Source organism: Taurulus bubalis (assembly GCF_910589615.1).
Source record: "Taurulus bubalis genome assembly, chromosome: 2".
In the NCBI taxonomy this organism is placed as follows: domain Eukaryota; kingdom Metazoa; phylum Chordata; class Actinopteri; order Perciformes; family Cottidae; genus Taurulus; species Taurulus bubalis.
In genome coordinates, this window is record NC_136590.1 from 34832328 (window position 1) to 34854036 (window position 21709).

Sequence of the window (21709 nt, forward strand, 5' to 3'; positions counted from 1 at the left end):
CCGTCTTGTTCCAGATGTACAGAACCATAATGTAAACTTCAAAAGTGTTGTTAAAAGGTCTTTCAAATAAGTTCCCATTACATGGCCCATGCAAGGATGTCTGAATGGCACACGTATTAGAGAATTGTAAAGATAAAGATGTCTATGCTGGTTTCAAAAGGACCATGAAGCTAATAGACAAAGGTGAAAACATGGTTCGTTGGTCAAATGCCAATGTGCTGAGAATATCAAAGACATAATCTGATGCACGAGGATTAGTGTAGCATACATTATACAGCAATTTATACAGGACTATGAGGCAGTGAGAACATTCAATAAAAACCTAATGTGACTAAAACACACAATATATTGTATCCAATGTCAGTTCTAACCATCCACAGTGAGGCCTACAGACTCTAACCTAGATGATTTGAAACAAAGATGAGGATGATGTGACCTTGTATTTGCATATTTATGAAAATGCCCTGTCCTGGACTCTGATTTGATTAATAGCTGGTAGAAATTAGAAAAAATGGCTATTGCAGTATAAACTGGAAAGTCAAATATGTGGGAGTAGTACATACATACTTACATTTAAACCAAGGCAGTGCCACCACAAATAAAAATATTAAATGGATTTCCACATCTTTTAAAGACGTGAAAATCTAAACAACAACATGCACACTGATTTACAGTATACTACATTTTTGCTGTGATACTTGATCTTACAAAGCTATTTTTTATTTCAAGAGAAAGCCCTCTCCCCTTTATATTTAGTGTTACCTGGACAGCGTATAAACTCACATAGCTGCACATTAGTGTGATTAAACTATCTAGTTTGGTTTTCATCAGACAAAAGAAGAGATGATGGCTTCAAGGTAGTAATCATTCCAAACCAGTCTCTGATCCAATCATGTCCAATGGGAGCACCGTGCAATTTAGGAATCCACATATGTCGCTGTTATGACACATCATTTTGCAATCCGTATGAACGTACAGTGTATTTCACAGATGGCATCAACATAGGGCCGCGTGAGGTGGTAGTGTCACAACATTAATGAACATATGTTTATCTATTAATATCACAAAATAATCACAGAGAAATTCATAGAAATTAAGTTCACTGTGATGAACTGTGTTCATCCTACTCTTTAAATTTGTTTAATAAAAAGTTAATCTTTTTCGGAAAACAATACCAGGATATGAACATATAATTACAATGATATTCCAACAATAGATACATGCTGACGTTTCTCTATTTCCCAGCTCTAGGTGTCACTTGGATGTTCAACATCGGCGGGAAGGGGTCCATAATACAAAAAAGAGGAACATGATTGTAAACTCCTACAAGGTATTTTCCAAACGTTTTCACAATAGTAAGTTTCATAAAACTACCACAGGTACTGGCAACAGTCACCTCCACTTTCTAATCCAATCCTGAGCAGCACATTGGTACGACAACACAATTTGGGTTGTGGGGGAAACTATTTGTAGGTTTGCCTTTAAAAATAGTGAATGTTTACCGACACAGACCAAACTGCTGCAGTGACACTGACACAACACATATCAAAAGCTCAAATGCAGTGTTGTTCCTCACTTCCTCACACCTTGTAAATGTGGTTGTTCAAGCGTTTAAATGCAGATCTCATTTTAACCACCAGACTGCAACCTTTTCTAAGAAAACAGCTGCTCGTATTCAGCATGTCAAATCTCTATTGTATATCCCTGAATTATCTCACTAGTTTCTACCCTTCATACATTCTGCTTGAGAAGAAAAAAAATACATTACACGCAAAAAGTACTTATTTTTATATATATACAGTGAAATCCATGGGAGTTAGAGTAATGTTTGATATGGCAGTATATATACTGGCATGCTTTTTGTGCAATTTATATTTACCACAGTTGGGCAGTATTACAATGAGATGCTGAGGTGAAATATTTTCTACCAACACATAACAAACAATATTAGAATCCAAATCTGGTCCTACTAAAAACCAACACCATAGCTCCACCTTCATACATTTTCAACCTCTCAGACAGCCTGAGCTTACATTGTGTACTGTATTTAACACATCCACGCAAATATTGAGGGATCAATCAAACAATCAATCAATCGATCAATGCCAAGACTTAATAGTAGAGACAGGCGCACAGTGATGATTCCTAACTGTTCCCTCACTGAGTATTGAGTTGTGCTCCTTGTAGATACACATAAATACTTCATGTGCCCCAAGATTAGAGGACTGAGTCGAGTATGTCGATGTTTCACATAAGGAGTGATGTTTATACATCACTTATGCGATGTGAGAGATTTACTAAGCATTTCAATACTGTGCCCAACATTCAGCACCCACATTCACTCACATTCAACGCTACTTCCCTCGGGTAAATATGCAATTGTCCATAATAACCACTGTTTGATTTTGAAATTAGGAATGGCTCAAAGCACCTTATAAACATTTTCAGTAATTAGAAAATCAAGTTTAAAGGGCGGTCAAAATAATACCCTCAATTTATTCTCACGGTTTATATAAAAACAGATTTTTTTTCCAGTTCAGGTTCTTTGTGACCAGTCAGTCCAGTAACTCTACGCAGTGACATCTTCAATGCAAAACAAATACATCTCTCTTCATTTCACTCACGTTGTCTGCTTCTTTAAGGTAAGTTCAAATTAAACTAAAAAAAACTCAACTGATTGTTTAGAGAAGTGCTCTGGTTGGCTGGTCCTGCTTTGGCTGCAAAGACAAGATGTGAGGTCGTGGCTGTTCTGTCCACTCCCCATGCTCACAGTGCAATTGGTTACTCCATGCCGTTCCGCAGCATCTGATTGGCTGCGATGAGCATGACACTGATGATGAAAGCCATAGCGAAGGCGCAGATCAGGCTTTTCCTGACACACGTCTGTCGATTCTTCTTCTTAGGATGGACTGAGGGGAGTAAAAGAAAAGAGATAAGAAAAAAAGAGACAGGAGTATCGTTGTTATTCTTTATCCCCAGTTTGGGCCTCTCATGGAATGGTGATTGTGATAGTGATAGTTAATTCATTGATTTGTTTATTGACTATGATGTAATGATACAAAATAAATATAAAATACAACCTTGACGGACATACACTGTTTGCTTTCTGGTTGGAAGTTAGAGATCAAGGTTGATACCATATGGATCAAGAGCCAGGATGTAACCAAAACACATAACCAGCTGTGTATAGTCGTTTTTACACTTTAGTTTGGATTAAATAGACACGTTTTAAACATATTACGTTGTTTACTTTAAAAGTGCTGATTCTTTCGAGAGAGCCAGATACATTTCTCATCAATGACCATCCTTTATCTGTGACTCAATCATCAGTGAAAATATCTCCAATTTAAAAACGAACAATACATGAATGGCACACACTTGTTCTCATACTTTCTATGATGCAGCAGAAACAAAGACAAGAGGAGTGATGTGGAACTTTTCTGTTCTGTTCTACCTATCAGTGGAGGCTAAAAGTCAGTTTCCCCCCTAAAGACATAATCTCAGGAGATAGAAAAGGAAAGAGGAGCAGAGGAAGATGTGTTGTCCAACAGCAAGAGCAAGAGCTAAAAGTTTCCTCCCTGTCAGCCTCCCTGTCTGTTTGTTATACCATACGCTGCATCAATAAATCAACTCAGCGCTCTGAGTCGTGGATCTAAGAGGGACTGAAGTCCCGACAGACAGGAAGAAGATGGGAAGGAAGCACGCATGAAAGAGGGAAGTTGAGGATGTGGGAAGAGGGTTAAATGTGGGGAGTAATTCAACTGTTCCTTATCAGAGAGGCTCTATACCTCTTCATCCCTTCTTCACTCTCCCCCTTCTTACTTCTCTTCGTTCAAGGCCTTTCTACGGTTTCCTCTCACTAACTCCTTCCCTAAACACCAGAAACTTTTGGAAAGAGAATGCCAAGGCAGCAGTTCCCTGATCCCTTCTTTAGCCTCTTATCTCCTCCTTCACTGTGCCTTCTCTGCTAAGTTTATCCATTTCCTCCCAGTGGTCTCTTTTTAGGTTTTCCTGAATCCCAACAGATTCATTAAGACTATCGTGGTTTATAGCGTGTTTGATTTGTCTTTACTTTTGTAATATAACGTGTGGATGTTTCACAGTAGAAAGGCAATTTCTTGCTCTGCACTATCACTGACAGAGGGTCAGATTTAAGCTTTTGTTCCACCTCTCAAGCAACATAACTTGGTCCTACGTCTGAAGAAAAATGCCTTTTGTGTTTCACTTTGGTTCTCAAACACAAAGTAAATGCAAAATAAATGCATTACCTTAGGACTAATATGTTTTGTCATTTAAACATCACATCTGTTTTTTAAATATGCCTCTTCTTGACCTTGCTTTCAGGATCACCCCGTTACAGATGAAACCCTCTGTGATGGATATTCCTGTTGGTTGAGCAGCAGATTAAAAATGACGAATTTCAGCTTGAGCATTTCCAAGCATGATTTAGAAAGTAATTTAAAAGGGTGTCAGTTAAAAAATGTTGAAAGTTTACTCCACTTAGTTTTTACCACTTTATTCCTACTGAAGAAAAACATCAGAACACGTTTCCATACTGTTGCTCTGTGATCGTACTTTTCTTAACCTTTCTTCTTGCCAACACACTCCACAATATGTTTCTTCTCAATTTCCCTCTGTTGTATATTCCGACTGGTGACCAACTAGTAGTCAGAACTTGTGGTAATTACAATTCTGTTTGCGTCCTGATTGAGAAAACACGAGATAACATGTTATTATAGTGAATATAGTGGTTATAGTTGTATGTTTAAACTTGGCAGAAGCAGACTAGCTGTGGCTATCATGTTGACCGGTGTCTTGTAGGGAGGGCAGTGGTGAGCCCTCAGGGCCTGCTAAGCCTTCACTGCTGACCTAAACAGAATCACAAAGTTATAGCTATTTTCTAATTTAATTGTTTTTCCATAAATACACTACATGTATTATAATTATTTTTCCCTATCAGCTAATTTTCTCATTGCACAGCCTCTGTTGCACTGCCTGCAGTCTTCAGCGTGCAGGCATGCAGCTTGTTTTAAGGAGAAGCTTTCATCCAATCACATTTTTTCTCTCCAGTGTCTGTATGTCAGCAAAGCAGTTTAGGCAGGATTTTGCAGATTAAAGTAAACTGAGAGTGGACATTGTGGTTGATTGTCATGGACTTCAACAAATCAGAACTTTAGTTTGACAAGCTGGGCAGATTCTTTGACGTGCAGGGCCTGCGAAATGGCGTGGATGTATATGATTGGTCAGTGGCCCAGCGTGACCATTAACATGTGCTGTGATTGGTCAGTGGGGCACAAAGCTACTAGAAACTTCTAGCTGCTACCTAGAACCAAAAAGCTACCTTGCTGCACCAGCTGTTTATCAGCTGATAGAGTGATTTGAAGGCGCGGCCCGCCACTGAGGGAGGGTATTTTGTTTCATTTTGCCCAAACCAATAAGTAGTGACATATCTTCCCCTGGACATTATTGATTGTTGATGCAAAAGCTCCTCCCGTCTAAGCGCTTAGTCTCTCATAAACATACCAGACCTACATGAAATGCTGAAGAAATTAGAGATGTGGGTAGAAATTCAGAGGACGGGAAACTAGCTCAACCCTTTTTAACCTATGCTAAGCTACGCTGGCTACCTCTTGGTTCTAGCTCCATACTTATAGCACACAGATAGGAGAGTGGTATTAATCTTCTCAGCTAACTCTTAGCAAAAAGACACATGTGTATTTCACAAAATGTCAAACGATCCCTTAATCAGTTTGATAAAGGATATAGTTAATTGTTTAGATTAATGTTCTGAGAATGTTTTGGTCCTGGATACGTTTACTTAGCTCAGTGTAAATTACAGTACAAATGTACTTTTTACAAGTATTTATATCCCTGTATATAAGTATAGGTATTCATAAAAGCAACATTTCCATGAGAACAGCTTCCTCACCTCCCTCATACTCAGGGCAATTCCCTGTTTCATTGAGGCTCTCCTCCTCGGTGATGATGATGTTCTCTATGTCCTTCATTGTCAGGTGGTCCCGGAAGGCGTGGAACAGCACCTGCTTCAGCTCATCCAGAGACAGCTGCTGCATGTCAAACTGCAGGGGGAAAAGGCGATCAATGCAGAGTCATCCACAAACTGGCTTTATGAGGGCAGATAAATATAGAAGATAAGAATGAGGTGTGAAATATATAAGCTGCACAAATGTATGGCATATGAGTTTGTGTTTTATTGCCTAGATGTATAATTTATGGGTACAGTATGAACGTTGGAAAGTTGGAAAGGTGTCAATTGTAATGTAACGGCAGCATGGTGCTTGCATCACTTGTGCTATTTTTGCGTGCCTGAATCAGTATACAAACCAGTTTGTGTGTGTAGGTGTGTGTGTGTGTATGTGTGTGTGTGTGTGTGTGTGTGTGTGTCTGTACTTTAATAACGGCAAATTAATGTATGCAAGCACAATTGGTTTAATGGATGTATCAGTGGCAGAGGAAATACGGCCACATTTATGTTTGTATTTGAAATGAGTAATGGGCTCTGGCCAATCCCTGACTCGAAGTCTGAATCTTAGCCTCTGTCCTATTCCCTGTATACCCTTCCAAAACATCACGTCCTTCCTGTCCCTCCCCAGCTGACACCCATAGAGACACTTTCACACAACATCCTCAAACCCTCGAGCAGCTATGTCAAGAGTATTTACCTCAGTTAGAGTCTCAAATACAATCAGTCGCTTGGTTTAGCACAACAGATGGACATACTGAGGCAGGCGAATCACAGAGGAAGCAAATAGCGGGTATATATCGAGAGAGAGAAAGAGAGAGATACGTACTGTGAGATGAAAATAGGAAAGTATGGTGGGGTCAGAGCAAATGAGACGAAGGAAGTAGTGGGAGCCACAGATGGAGAAAACAGAACTGGTAGACACATTGTGGTAGAGATGTAAAAGAGTTGTGATGGTGATGCGATGTTCATTTCAACGAGGGAACGCTATTTTCATGCTCGCTAAATCCTTAAAAACATCATCTTTCATGCTCAAGCACCTTAAGTAAAACAGCAGATGTTATTTACCAGAGGAAAAACAGCTGATGAGAGTTTAGAAATCGTACAATATAGGACTGGGCATCGAATCTCAATTTTGTCAGTGACCGAAATGTGACCATCAATTACTAAAAACTTGACCTTGAATGCCTGGCCAGGTTTGTAGCTTAATTCAAAGGAAGAGTTTGACATTTTGGGAAACATGCATGTTAGCTCCCTTGCTGAGAGTTTGATGAAACGATTGTTACCACTCTCATATTTATCCGTTGTAATTTGAGTCATTAGACGGGAAACAGAAGAAAACAGCTCAACCACTAACTCATTCTATTAATGGGTTATGTGCCTGTGGTATCAGACAAACAACATAACATGCTAACTACTGATCTTCAGAGGTAACCTGATGCACCAGAGGGTTTGTTTCATAGAACTATCTGAGATGTCCACATTTTCAATGATAATGTTTGTTTAAATATATGTTTAAATTACTTAATTGCATACATGATTTTACCTTGAATCTATATGGTCAAACAAAAATACGGATTGGATGTTAGACTGCTCTGACTCATGCAACCATGTGAGGCCCCCCAGGGAAGAGAAACAGGGAGCGGCAGCCGCAGTTGGAGGGCCCGAGCTGCCTGATCTGCTCTCCTTCTTGCCAAAGCTGTCTCTGCGTTGAATGGATGCCGGGAAAAGGAGGAACAGCTCTTTGGACTGCAGCCGTAGGACAGACAACATGACAGCTCAGAGCCGGAGCACGGAGTATGTGCAATGTTCCTGTCTGTCTGTCTACTGGGGGGAAAAGCCACAGTGGAGCCGCTACCTGTTACATCCAACAGAGTGATTTCTGGTCTCTGAAAGCAATCCACAACCACAGAGAGAAACATGTTTCTAGAACTTGGCTTGCAGCCAACCGCCATATCACTAACTAACTAAGTATATCTACTTTCTTCATCAAAACTAACCTAAGTGACCGTGGATAACCTGTATCATGAAGCTGGTTATCACCTGTCACCGTAAACACTCGGGTTTCCAGCTAAGAGCAGAAGAGGAGAGTCACTAACTACGTTACAGCCACATAATCATGAACATGAATGAGGTATTGAGATAAGATAACATGGTCAGATGATAGTGCAGTGACAATTAAAAGTGGTATTCGACAATGTAAAATGCAAACAATATAATCACAAAACCAGAAATATAATGAGCTTTAGAATAACAAGAAATAATGTCTAACTTCCAACTCACTCACTCACTCACTCACTCACTCACTCACTCACTTAGTCTCTCACTCATTTATTCACTCTCTCTCTCTCTTACTCACTTACTCAAGTCTGAATGAGGATTTCGCCCTTGGCGAGCAGTGGACGGTGACATACTGAAGGAGCCAGGACACATCAATCAGAAGAACAGGTGCTTCACTCCGTCCTTCCCGTCTAATCCTTCCTGCCCTCGCACAGAACAAGCTTGTTTCGCCAGTCGTCCACCTGCTTTGTCTTCTGACCCTTCTCTAAAATGTCACCCAGAGTGAAAACCCACAAGCATTGTTTCTTTTATTCTGTACTCCTTTTGTCTTATTTTTCTGACTCGGACCAGTACTGTCAGGGTTAGATGGCACCTCCAAGTTTAAGTAAAGTTTCTGTCTCACTTTGGACTAAAGAGCTTTGGAGAAAAGGAAAATGTAAACATAAAGATGCACATATGTTCTAAACTCTATACACAAATACAAACACATACAGGGAACAGATGTTAATATAAAATTGCAGGTGAGATAAGTTATTTTTAAGAAAGAAAGCAGAGACTACAATCAACAATTAAGAATTGATTAATTCGATCCACAGAAACAGAATCAGTCTCAATTGAATGTAATGAAATGGAATCTGAAGCCAAATATTCTGCTTCTGCAGTTGAGGCACTAAAACAATGAGGCCCGGTCCAAATCACTTGTTTAAATAATTGGACCCATGGCACTTAAGATATGCAGTCCAAAGTGTTTCACACATAAAACAGGGAAAATAAGATGGAAAATAAAAACACACATGATAAAATACAGATAGGAGGAAAGTAAGACGAAATAGAAAAACACAGAATGCATAACATAAGATGGAAAATAAAACCCACAGTATTAATACTATTGAAATCAGTACCCATACATGCAGCACACTTCAACAAAACGCTGCAGCAGCATCAAAAGCTCTCCATTATGTTCTACTGTGTTCTTTTCTGTTTACATCAGTGGTAGTATTTTAATTTTTAAGACAAAAATTCAGACTGCGTTGCGCCTTGAGAGCACTCTCTGCCAATCGGTGCCTTGGTCTCTAAGGTTATAAATACCACACAACAGAAGATACTTTTCCTGATGGACATAGACTCACCCCCGGGTTTAAACCAAATGTATTATTTTTCAGCTACCCCAGAACGTCTTTCCTAAGGTGTAACTGCACTGTGGGTCTTAGTTGTGTCGAGCACAACCCAAAGTTGACTGGGAAACCCTCTCAGTGGGTCAGTGGGGACTAACAAAAACACTGCAGTCATATCATCTCAAATCTAAGGGCCAACCACTAACCACTGTTTTTATTTTCATGTATTTTGCATGTCTGCATCCAGCTTGACGACAAGAGGCGGTGGGTTTTATCCTCTACGTTACAAGCCACATATTCAGATACACAAATTAAGTATTGAGTTTAGATAAAACGGTTTGGTGATAGTAAAATGTCAATTAAAAGTGATATTAGATCAGTTAAACTGTCATCACAAAACTACATAACAATAATACGCTGTTGAAAAACTTCTCTCTTACTCACTTACTCACTCTAAGTCTGAATGAGGATTTCGCCCTTGGCGAGAAGTGGACGGTGACATACTGAAGGGGCCAGGACACATCAATCAGAAGAACAGGTGCTTGCACTCCGTCCCTCGCATCTAATCCTTCCTGCCCTCGGAGAGAACAAGCTTGTTTCGCCAGTCGTCCACCTGCTTTGTCTTCTGACCCTTCTCTAAAATGTCACCCAGAGTGAAAACCCGCAAGCTTTGTTTCTTTTATTCTGTACTCCTTTTGTCTTTTTCTTCTGACTCGCAGTAGTGCTGTCAGGGTTAGGTGGCACCTCCAAGTTCAAGTTTCTGTCTCACTATGTCAACAGAAACATACACACATGTCCTTTGCTGTATTTAAACACATACAAATATAGAGGACAGATCTTAGCATAACATTGCAGGTGAGCTAAGTTATTTTTACCAAAGTAAGCAGAGGCTACAGTCAACCACAAATGAATAATAAATGAATTGGGTCCAGAGAAACAAAATCAGTCACAATTCAAAGTGATGAAATGCAAAATATTCCACATTCGAGGCATTAAAACCAAAGAGGCCCTATCCCAGTCAGTGTTTAGATACCAGTGTTAAAAATAATTGCTCTCAAACACTTTGGATGAAACCATCCACGAAATGGCAGTAATTATATAATGTTTTTCACTCTACATTTGGCATCACCGGTCATCAGTATGAACACTGCAGACTGCCTCAACAGATGCAGACGGCCGTGATAAGCCTGTCACTGGCTGGCTATTTCGTTCCGCTTCCTCAAGCCTCCTTTTCAGTCTCTGTTTTCATTCATACTGACAGGTGATCGACCGAAAAAAGAAACTATAGGTTAATGGTAGAATACAACTTTTAAATTTATACAACTTTAACCTAACATTTGTAACGGGACTTTTGACACAAAATTAATGCAGACTGGATGTTTACAAGTTAACCAATAGAAAACCATCCTACTTTTAGGCCCTTTCCTAATACCCAGCATACCCAAACTAAAAAGGGTGTATCTCTGCAACCACTAGGGCTATTTGGATACTTTGGGTGTTGTAATAAAAGGTACACATGTGAGATTCTGTTCAGATGTGTAAATAGCTGTCTATATGTTACTGGTTAAGAGTAAATAAAGATGACACACAGAAAAAAATTTAAAGGTTTCAGGTCCGTCTAGAAAAAAAGCACTTTCAGGATGATTATTTCTTTGAAATGATGCAGCTGTAAGATCCAACTCTAACCCAAATCATATGTGAATATTCTCTCTGCAAAGGTTCACTTTGGTAAAGTTAAGCAGAACAAAGTTTGAGAGGGTTTAGTACAAAGGAAATTCAGGCGAGGTCTCAAAAATTTGCATTGGGGCACATTTGCGCACATCTGCGCGCATCTGTGACATTTACATTTTTTAATTTACCAAACCATATATTTTACTTGGATATCACTTATGGTATTCAATACATCCAAATACAGCAGTTTGGGGCTTTTTTTTTCATAAAACAAGCTATGATTTACAATTTTATATAACAATCGCTCAGTCTCAACAAAGCAAGGAGAAACTGGGATTACAACACACTCTATACCCAGTCTACTCAGGTAGACATTAATCCACTACATCTCTTTGTTCACAATGTTAAACACAGCTCCTTCAAAATTAATTATGTTAGTTTACCTTTTTCTGACAAGAACCTCTTTCAGTTGCACAAATTCCAGCAGAAATTAGTTTTTTCAAAGCAGATATTTAAATCTCCCCAGCAGCTTTTACTCAGACCATGCTACAGAAAAAACTAATGTTTTTCAGATATTTCACCTGTACACTAAATCAAACAAGCAGGATACAATTACCTGGACACACACAATATAGTCCACACACAAATGAACACAGAATGTAATTACACTCAAAAACTACCAACTCTAGTCTCTACGAGGAAGGCAATCATTATACATCTCACTGTACGAGGATATTATATGAACATTAAACTGAGTCATTATGGCCCACCATGATGTGCTCCTTTCTCTTCCATCTTTCTCTTTTTAATACAATGACTCTCCCTCTTTTCCTGTCTCCCTCTGAGGTCTGTGAAATATAAACAGACATACACAAAATCAAAATACACACTCAAAACGCTGCCCTCACCATCCCCAGAGACACAATTCCTCCCACCATTTCATCCCCGTTTCCTCTCTCTTCCTATATTATTTTGCTCTGCCTTCATTTCTCCCTCCCTCTCCTAGCCTGCTTTTCTCTTCTTGCGCCTCTCATTTTTCCTTGCTCTTCTTCCTGTTTTCTTTTAGTCTGTCATTTTCTTTGAGGGACGTGAATATTTTAAATCAACCCTGAAACCAACACTGTCTATGACCTTCACAAATCAGGCTCTCATATATCTCTTCTTTCATTCTTCCACACGCTCCTCCTTTGTGATTTTCCTTTATATTCGTGTATCTTTATGTGGGATACCCCCCCTCCCCTGCACCAACACCACCCTCCCCATCCTCACATATTGTCCATCTTGCCTCTCTATTCTCTCATCTCTTTCAGCCTTGCTGGCTGGCATACTGAAGTCCGCCTTGCTCCATCCCTCCTTCAGCTGCAATGTGTCACATTTATAAAAGGTGTTCCATTTCACACAATTCAGAAAGAAATGATATTGATGTTAAAATTTTAAGTTTCCGACGTGTGAATGGCATAGATAGTTGTTTTTTTTTTTGTTTTTTTTCTGATGTGATTGCACAATACAAAGCAAAGTTAAAATCTACGGAAATGGGGCCCAGTATGCGTTTGTAACCTGAAACACACACACCTCCTCATTTCAGTGAGTCACCCTCTAAATGTTTCTCCTCTCATTTGACTCAAGGAAAGCAGAGAACTGCTTCCTGAGAGCTGTCTGCTCAACCAGCCGTACTCACACTCAACCCCCATCCCTACACACACAAACACATAAACACACACACAAAACACTGCACTTTTCATCATTGTCGCATGTCTTACCTAAGAGGCAAAAAAGCACTTTGAGAGCAGCACATTTTCTGTCAGGAACAATTTTCAAAAACAAAGCAAGCACGTTCAAAAGCATGTAGATGAGCTGCAGCCTTATTAACATCTGAGACAAGTTTGGACACTTGAAAGCACACAAGCTCAGACTTTCCTCATAGTGGGGCACATCCCTAAAATCTGTATTATGGAAATACCCTCTGCACCACTGTGGATGATAAACACACACACCCAAACCCCAAAACATACACGCATTCTCAAACAAAGAAACACACTACATTCTCAGCAGGTATCTTTTCCTTCGAGGCCCTGAGTCAAAGGGAAAAAAAGTCTCTGTTTTTGCCAGGTAACAGAAGAACAGTGTGTGTGTGTGTGTGTGTGTGTGTGTGTGTGTGTGTGTGTGTGTGTGTGTGTGTGTGTGTGTGCGTGTGCGTGTGCGTGTGTGTGTGTGTGTTGGGGGGGACATTTTGCACTTAAGTAGGTGCGTGCCTTTGGAGAGTTTCTGCAGAAACTACAAGGTTTGTGCTTAAGGATATAAGCCTTGATCTGACTGCTGTAAATACACCGTGAGGCAGAGTTAGAAAGAGGAGGCGTTGAGGATGTAACTCATAAGTGATGGGCATTGTGAGTAATGAGAAACTTCAGCGTTGGGAGGAGAAGGTTTTGTCTTTCACCTGCCAGAAGATGTTGTCGATGGTGTTGCCAAGGAATCCTTCTCTGTTGTCAGATGACAGAAGTTTGGGCCCCAGTATCGTCATGAACTCCTCAAAGTCCACCTGGCCGTCCCCTGCACACACACACGCACACGCACGCGCACACACACACATACGCACACACGCACACACGCACACACACACACACACACACACACACACACACACACACACACACACACACACACACACACACACACACAGGGACATACCGGGACAATACAAAATCAGAAACACAGACAGGAAGGCGGGCAGACAAGAGCTAAATAGTGAATTTTTAGTTTATTCGCTTGCCGAAACAAAGAGCAGCGCCCTCAGATAGATCAACAGATGGATGTTCCCTCATCCATAACAAACACCATGCATCATCAGCACTAATTTACCTTTCAAATAAGGTCTGTGCACCTATATTCAAAGTCGTACCTGTGTATGTGTGTTTGTCTGCGAGCGATTGTAGATAGTGCTTACTGATTGTTTTTTTCTCTCTTGAAGTGACAATTCAGGAAGCATTTTGCCATTTTAAATTCAAGGGACACAACTTGTGTTTGCATTATGTATTCTACTGCTGCATGTTTTTTTTTAGATAACAATCAACAGTCAGTGTCCCGTGTAATTAATACTCAGTGAACATCCACATAACAGCATGTCTTATGACTGAGTTACTGCATAAACAACTTACACTATATATCGCCGATATTGATATTACCACCCTTTTACAGTGTTATCTAATGTTCTATTTATTGTTTGCAATAAGTAGCTTATCAGAAGCATTATATCTGTACACGTTTCAGTGCTGCTGCGTTAGTATTGGTAGTAAGATAACACTTTATTTTATGGGTCTGTAATTTCTGAATAATTAGAACTTCCCTTGAATAAACCATGTAATTTGGTGCTAATTGCAGGGAAAATAAAGACAATATTCAATCACTACACTTCCAACAAATTCTAATTAACTGTAGTAACCTGTGGAGTCTTCTAGTCAATCTACAGCGGGCCAGCTGAACAGACAACAATGTAAAATGTGTCCATAGGCAAGCATGCAATTCAACATGTAAGGGGAATTATGTTTTTCGATTATCTGAGCTGTTCTTTCCAGGAAATTAATTTTCCCCACAATTAGTGCCAAATTACACAGTTCTTTGTAGGAAATGTCTTGGAAATTATCAAGAAACTAGGAAATTGCAGACCAGCAAAATGAGGCGTTACCTTGTAATACAGAGTAATACATTATTATTACAAACAGCACCAATTCTCTGTTCTGAAACCTGAATGCAGTTTCTAAAAAAAAAATGGAGCTTCAAATTAGCATAATCTTGTGTTTTAACGAAGGATAAGAATATAATGCAAGAGATCAGTGGATTAAGATTTTTGTTTAATGGCGTCAAATTAATTATCTGAGGGACTGCGCAGGTTGACCTGATAATGATTGACATTCTTGAACTAATTGTGCTGCAACCGCTTTCAGTGCTTTAGTAGCGCAGCCGTGGAGATGATAGAAGTCAGAGGTGGGGGATTTTTAAAGAGATATTGTCTCCTCTCAGAACAAATGGCAGCTCTCAGATGGTCAGACTCATGGAGGAAAAAGCAAAAAGCTTTTAACTTTGACCTTTGATATTTAGCGCAAGCTGTGGAATCAAGAGGCAGATAAGAACCAGTTGGAAGATTGACTAGCTTGTTTGTGATTCAGGGACTACTAGGGGTGACTGTGGCTCAGTGGTGAGCAGAGTTGTCCTTCAATCAGAGGATCAGCGGTTCGATCCCCAGCTCCGCCAGCCCATGTCGATGTTTCCTTGAGCAAGACACTTAACCCTAAATTGCTCTCGTAGCTGCGCCTACGGTGTATGCATGGTTGACAATCTGATGTGGCACCTTGCATGGTGCTCCTATCATCAGTGTATGAATGGGTGAATGATGTCATCTAGTGTTAAAGCGCTTTGAGTGGTCGGAAGACTAAAAAGGAGCTGTACAGGTCCATTTACTTTGTAGTAATTGCAATCGTCTGTGGCGTTACAAGCACAGCTGGAGTTTAAGGAGCAGCAGACAAGTTCTCTTTATTGTCTCCAGGAGAATTTATTTTTGACAATTGTCCACCCGCTGCTATTAAGGCAGAAACTGTTTTGCAGGGACATTCTTAAGGTGGCAGTAATACAACATCTAATTTGGTCTCAAACAATTAGAAGAGGCATTAACTTGTTGGCCTCTTTTAACAGTGTTCATTTACAGCACATTAAAATTCAACACATAGCAAATATTCATACGGCTTGCTTTTAATGAAAGGAAAATATTTTGACTTGTGTATATCATATTTTAATATAGACGAAACAACTGCAGCACACATTATACAAGCAGTAAATGTTAAACAGCCTCTTATAAAAGGTTCACTCTGTGTGTTTGTGTGTGTGCATGCTCTGTGCATGCAACTGTGTGTGTGTGTGTGTGTGTGTGTGTGTGTGTGTGTGTGTGTGTGTGTGTGTGTGTGTGTGTGTGTGTGTGTGTGTATGTGTGTGTGTGTGTGTCCTTATGTAGTGCCTCACCATCCATGTCCAGTCTCTGCATGATGATGGCCAGCTCCACTTCGCTGGGCATGTAACCCAGGGAGCGCATGGCCATGCCCAGCTCCTGTTTGGAGATGAAACCATTGCCATCTCGATCCAAAACACGAAACGCCTCACGGATCTCTGCACAACAAACAAACAACATATTACTGTATTGTCTGTCAGTGTGTCTGCCTGACAAATCATTTATTTTCCTGGTAAAGCTGATATGTTTCAAAGGCCTACTTGCTGTTTAGGTTTGAGGATATCTTTGATTTTAACAAGTTGTCATTGCTTAAAGTCTTACACATTGTAACAGTGAGTCATCAGGTGATGTCAATGGAATGAGTGAATAACAGATTTTATCATGTCTGTAGACGGTGCTGAAATGTGCTTCCCTGGTGCTGATAACAGGCTTTCCCATTAACTAGAAGTGCTGCATCCTTTCTCTCAGGCAAGTCAAGGTGATGAGCTAGCGCTATTCTTCCCTCCCCCCTTCTCTCTTTCCCTGTCTCTCTTACATCTTTATATACTTATTTTGTTTTACAAACCCCGAGGGTTCTGTATCAATCCCTCCACATAGCACAATCTCCACCAGCACTGCCAAGAGCATTTCCAATTCTCTCCTCCCACATAAAAGGCTTCCTTCTGACTTGAAATTGTCAGTAAACGCAAACAGCTCATGAGGCATCTGTCTGTTCGTGCAGCAGAATTACTCAAACCTCTGAGGACCTACTTAGAAAATACCCTGGTCAATCTCCGACTAATTACCTGCCAATCAGTTCCTACTTTCTGAGCGGATGTGGAGCATGGGGCTGGGGTGGAGGTGGTCAAACGTATCGACTTCATAAAGACAGCAGAGATAGGGCAGACTTTGCCAGTCTTTATTCAGCATCTTTTCACGGGCGAGCATTTTTCCTGTGGATCTCTACACTTCAGGGGCGGGAGAGGGTGTAATTTCAGCTGGCATTCGCCATTCGTGCAGATCTTTGCAAAGAAAGACGACTGAGAAGAGTAATAGCCTGCTGCATGAAGGAATTTAAATCAGAATGTTCCCAAGATTAATCTTTATTCCGAACTGAAACAATAGATTTTATATGAAGTTTGTCTCCCTCAGGCTGTGTGTCAATGATATTCTCCTCCTGACATACTGCTCCTCCTTCCTGTGTTATAAGTCAGTTTTAGATCTGCCTCCTATGACTGTCTTTACTCTGTCAGCTGAGTGAGAGCCGAAGTTCAGTCGCAGCCCCCATGTAAGTCTGTAAATATCCCCAACTGCTGATAACTAGACTCAAGCGCCGAGCCACTGCCTCTCCCACTAAATAAAGTGAGAATCAGATGCGAGGGATTGGGAATGCGGGCGAGCATGCAGCCCCCCAAAAGAAAGTGGGACGTATTTGTATGCAGCTCAAGAGTAAAGAGTAAATTTTCAATAGGGTACGACTGTGTCTGTATGTTTGTATCATACCTGTGTACCTGTGTGCCTGTGTGCGGCTGTGTAAATTCAACCCCAAGGACTGTACTCACTGTGATTGATGAATAGCCTCAAAACCACAGAAAAGGATTGCGCCGATCCAACACATGGGTGATTGACTAGCCTTCTATCTGCGCTAACAGATGAACTAGAAGAACCTCCAGCATCTCTCTGAAGTGGGATTAGGAGTTTTCAAATGCTGGAAGCGAACTCCATGGATATTTTGTCCACATCAAACAGTCCAAGTGGTTGACAGGGCTTAAATAATGCATTATCATGATGTCTGGAGTCTAAGAGTCTAAATGTAATTTACCTAATAGCTCTACATCACCACACACGTCCAAACTATCTTAACCTTCTGACTGCCCTTGACAAACCTAACCGACACTAATGATGGTGAGACATTTCAGTCACTGTACCAGCTCCGCTTTCAGCTCACCAAAGCAACTGTTTTAGTGAACTGGGTTGAGTCGAGTTGTGCACAAGGGACATTGGATTAAAAGATTTATGCTACAAAGTACTTCATACCAAAGCTCATTCTAGCAAACTGCAATAGGCCACATGTATAAACACAAACAAACAGCCTAAATCAGAAACACACTCTCATGCTCTCTGTGCAGGCTCAGTGTCAGGGCTAGCTGTTTCCTTCCCTCCAAAGCAACCCATGTAAGAAATATATTCACTCATTGCGGTGTATACGTTTTTTGTTTTGTGCAAATGGCACATGTGAGGTTATCTCATAGGACTATAATCAGGATCCAAATGTAATGACGTGGATGCTTCAGAATCCTTCAACCTGCGGTCAGTCGTGCACTCACTGAACACACTGTATAGACTGCTTGGAGGGAAAACTCCTTTGAGACAAGTTCAGCCAATTTGGCTTAAACCTGCAGTTGGTTGCTGGGTAACACAGATTGTATACCACTATATTTAGAGATAAAACTGAAAAGTGTGTACATCTGGAATGATGCTGCTAATAATCAAAGTTGTTATTTCACTATCTGCCTTTGTCTTCTCCTCATAATACATTTGACTAACCTTGTTTACGACTTGCTTGTGTGCCAATCAAAAGAATTGCATTGACTGCTTGTTGCCGCAATCGTTATATATTCTTTTAGCAATGTTGCCACATTCCAAGATCTCAATAATTACTTTGGGGAGTACAATGTTATAATAGCTGATACAATACATGGCCAGAGCTAAAACATAAATAAAACCCATGCTGTAATACTCTAGTTTTCCTTCTATCATAAGGGTTGTTGTATCAGAAAAACACGAGTCCTTTTGGATTTAATCATATTGAGAAATGTGGTAAACTTTGGACTTATTCAGCCTGACCGAAGGGCTCTTGTATTGACTGTAGAGTAACATACTTGTGTCAGAGAATTGTACAGGGGGATTTCACCTATAATTTGATTGTTTACAGTATTTTCATACAATCTACCAAACAGATCTTTTTGAGCGATGTTAGTGCAATTTTCATGGAGAAAATGGATTGAAAACTTGAATGTGGAATACAATATCAAATGTATATTATCAATACAATGGTGTCCTACTTCAGGCATAATTATATATATCTTATTTATGTCATGCTAAGTCCTGTGACAGATGTTTTATTCAAAAGCAGCATAATTGGAACCCAATGCATCCAGAAACCAATGCATCCAGATCTGATAAAATCTGTTAAAATGGCTAAATGGAAAACAGTTCCCCTGGAGAATTAAGCATTGTAACTGCATTGTTCCAGTAGTGAAACATGACTTATACCTCACACTCTACTCTGCAGTCTCTCTCTCTCTGTCTCTCTCTCTCTCTCTCTGTGTGTCTCTCTCTCTCTCTCTCTCTTTCTTTCTCTCTCTCTCTCTAAGCACACTCACCTCCCAGCTCCTCTGTGGAGATGCTGTTGAGCTGGAAGGCTTCGCTGCCCTCCGTCAGGGAGCTGCTCAGGTAGTTGTCTGGATAGAGCAGGCCCGCCCGCACATGGTGGAATGGCATCTTCTCCCTGCAAAGTAAATACACACACCAATCTAAATAAACTGTGCATGTGTATGAGCGAGAAAACTACAGGTAAGTGGGATTTGATTCTCAGTGTTTGCATGTGTATTCAAAACCTGACTGCCACCACGGTCATGAGCCCTTTTTAGAAACACAAGCTCCTGTGAGGAACATAGTTATTTTCACTTTGCTAATGCTCATTCCTGGGAGAAACCACTGTCTCCTTGTGGCAGAATCACAGTGACAAATTATGTAATCACATTATAATTCAATGGATTCTCTAAAAAAAATCACAATTCATTCAGCAACTCTGAATTATCTAGCAATCATTCTCTCGCTGTCTTTGTCCTACTTAAGTAGGTACCTAAAGTACTGAAGTCCTGTCATCGCTATCGTTTCCTTTAACCCCCCGCTGCCACCTAACACCTCACCAAGAGACCTCAGGGCTTGACAGGGCATCAATCAGCCACAACCGCTGCTGTCATATGATCAGAGTGATCCTCTGCTTTGATTCATGAGAGTTGCCCCTCTGAGGGTTTCCCCTATGTAATATTTGACACTGGCGATATGCTTCATGTAATAATCCTGCCAGTAAACATGATGAACTGTTGAGGTGAGGGAGAGAAAGGGTTACAGAGGGAGGAAAAAATAGAGAGTATTTTGTGAGTGTGTCAGTGCCAGACAGGACAGATAGAGATAGAAGTGGAAATGTCTCGCTCTCTGGAAACATAGTCCTCTCCTCTCCTCTCCTCTCCTCTCCTCTCCTCTCCTCTCCTCTTCCCTCCCCCCTCTTCTCCTCCCTCTGCATGTGACATAATAAGGGGAACCAAATCTGAATGGCTTGTTGAATCACATGTTTTGTAATCTTGGCAGCGCATAAAAAAAAACGGACTGGGTTGTCTTATTTCACGGTTGGTCGGCACTCCAGATCCCCAAATGCATGTGCAAAAGCATGGAAAGTGAGTTTTTGATTATAGGTCCGTTTTAAAGTAACCCACATGTATCTGTCTGCAAACGTGAGTCTCAGGTTCCAGCTGCTTGAGGTGGCTGATGTTAGCAACTTTATAGATGTGACTGTGTAACTGACATTGAGTCCAGTTTGCTGACTTTATAAGTATTTTCCATTTGTGTTCCTAAACTTTATTTTGCAATTTTGCAATAATGATCACTTATAGCCACATTTGCTGCTGTTAAAAAACAAAACATACTCTTTCATTAAAGTGCTATGTGAACCAAGTAAACAACAATATCATATTGCCACATTAACTTCAAAACTGAATGCATTTAAAGATTACATTTAAACTAATAAATACAGCCATCACTGATGAGATTGGCAGCCCCTCTACTACATTATACCCTCAGTGGCATCAAGCTTGTTTTGCAACACAAAGCGACACAAGAGCCTTTTTTTCTTCAGTTTCTCACAACCGCAGATGACAAAACCAAAAGGTTGACTTCAAAAGAAATCACATCACACATGTTCATTCAAAAGTGATGGACAGGAAGGTTTATATGAAATATATGTCTGAAAATAATGACAAATTGGATATACAGATAAAGTAAACATGTTGGGGATATGTGTATGGGGCTCTTTTGGTTGCTAAATGAATGCGTTGGCATGTGTCTGCATACAGCAGATCGATTTTTTTTAAAATAAAAAATGTACATTTAATTGCTGTTAAAAAAGCCATATGTAGCCATTTAACTTCTTCAGCTCCTCAAATGAAACAGGATTCAGCAATTATTAAATTAGTGGACATTTCTTTATGACATATGATATCACAATATTATGAGAATGTATTTTAACAGTCCATATGGTCCTACAATTGTTCCACTGACACCCACTCACTCATGGCAAAACACCAGCGACGACACATACACATTCATCAAACTCAGTCACACACAGATTCTATATCTTTTTTCTACCTCTCTTTCTCTCATTTCTTATTTTTCTCCCATATATTTTTGGGGAGAGTTTTTTTCTACAAAAAAAACAGACTGTTGTCACAGAGACAGGCATGAGAGCTGACAAGAACACGCTTTCACACAAAACCTCCATCTGATAAGCATCATGGCCTGGCTGAGAACAGGAAGAGGAGTGGCAAACAGACAGACAGACAGACAGACAGACAGACAGACAGACAGACATACAGGTGAGGAAGAGAGAGGGATTAGGGGGTG

At 40.3% G+C, this 21709-nt stretch overlaps 1 protein-coding gene across 1 annotated transcript; it reads right to left on the reverse strand.

Annotated features, from left to right (window-relative positions):
* Positions 1 to 2781: 2781 nt before the first annotated feature.
* caln2 (calneuron 2) lies at positions 2782 to 19531 on the reverse strand (the record flags this gene model as incomplete). The annotated part of the gene is made up of 5 exons (XM_079237275.1): positions 19411 to 19531; positions 16060 to 16203; positions 13487 to 13599; positions 5930 to 6080; positions 2782 to 2909 (listed from the first exon to the last, which is right to left on the reverse strand). The coding sequence occupies exons 1-5, from the start codon at positions 19526 to 19528 to the stop codon at positions 2782 to 2784; spliced, it is 654 nt and encodes a 217-aa protein (XP_079093401.1). The 5' UTR covers positions 19529 to 19531.
* Positions 19532 to 21709: the final 2178 nt, after the last annotated feature.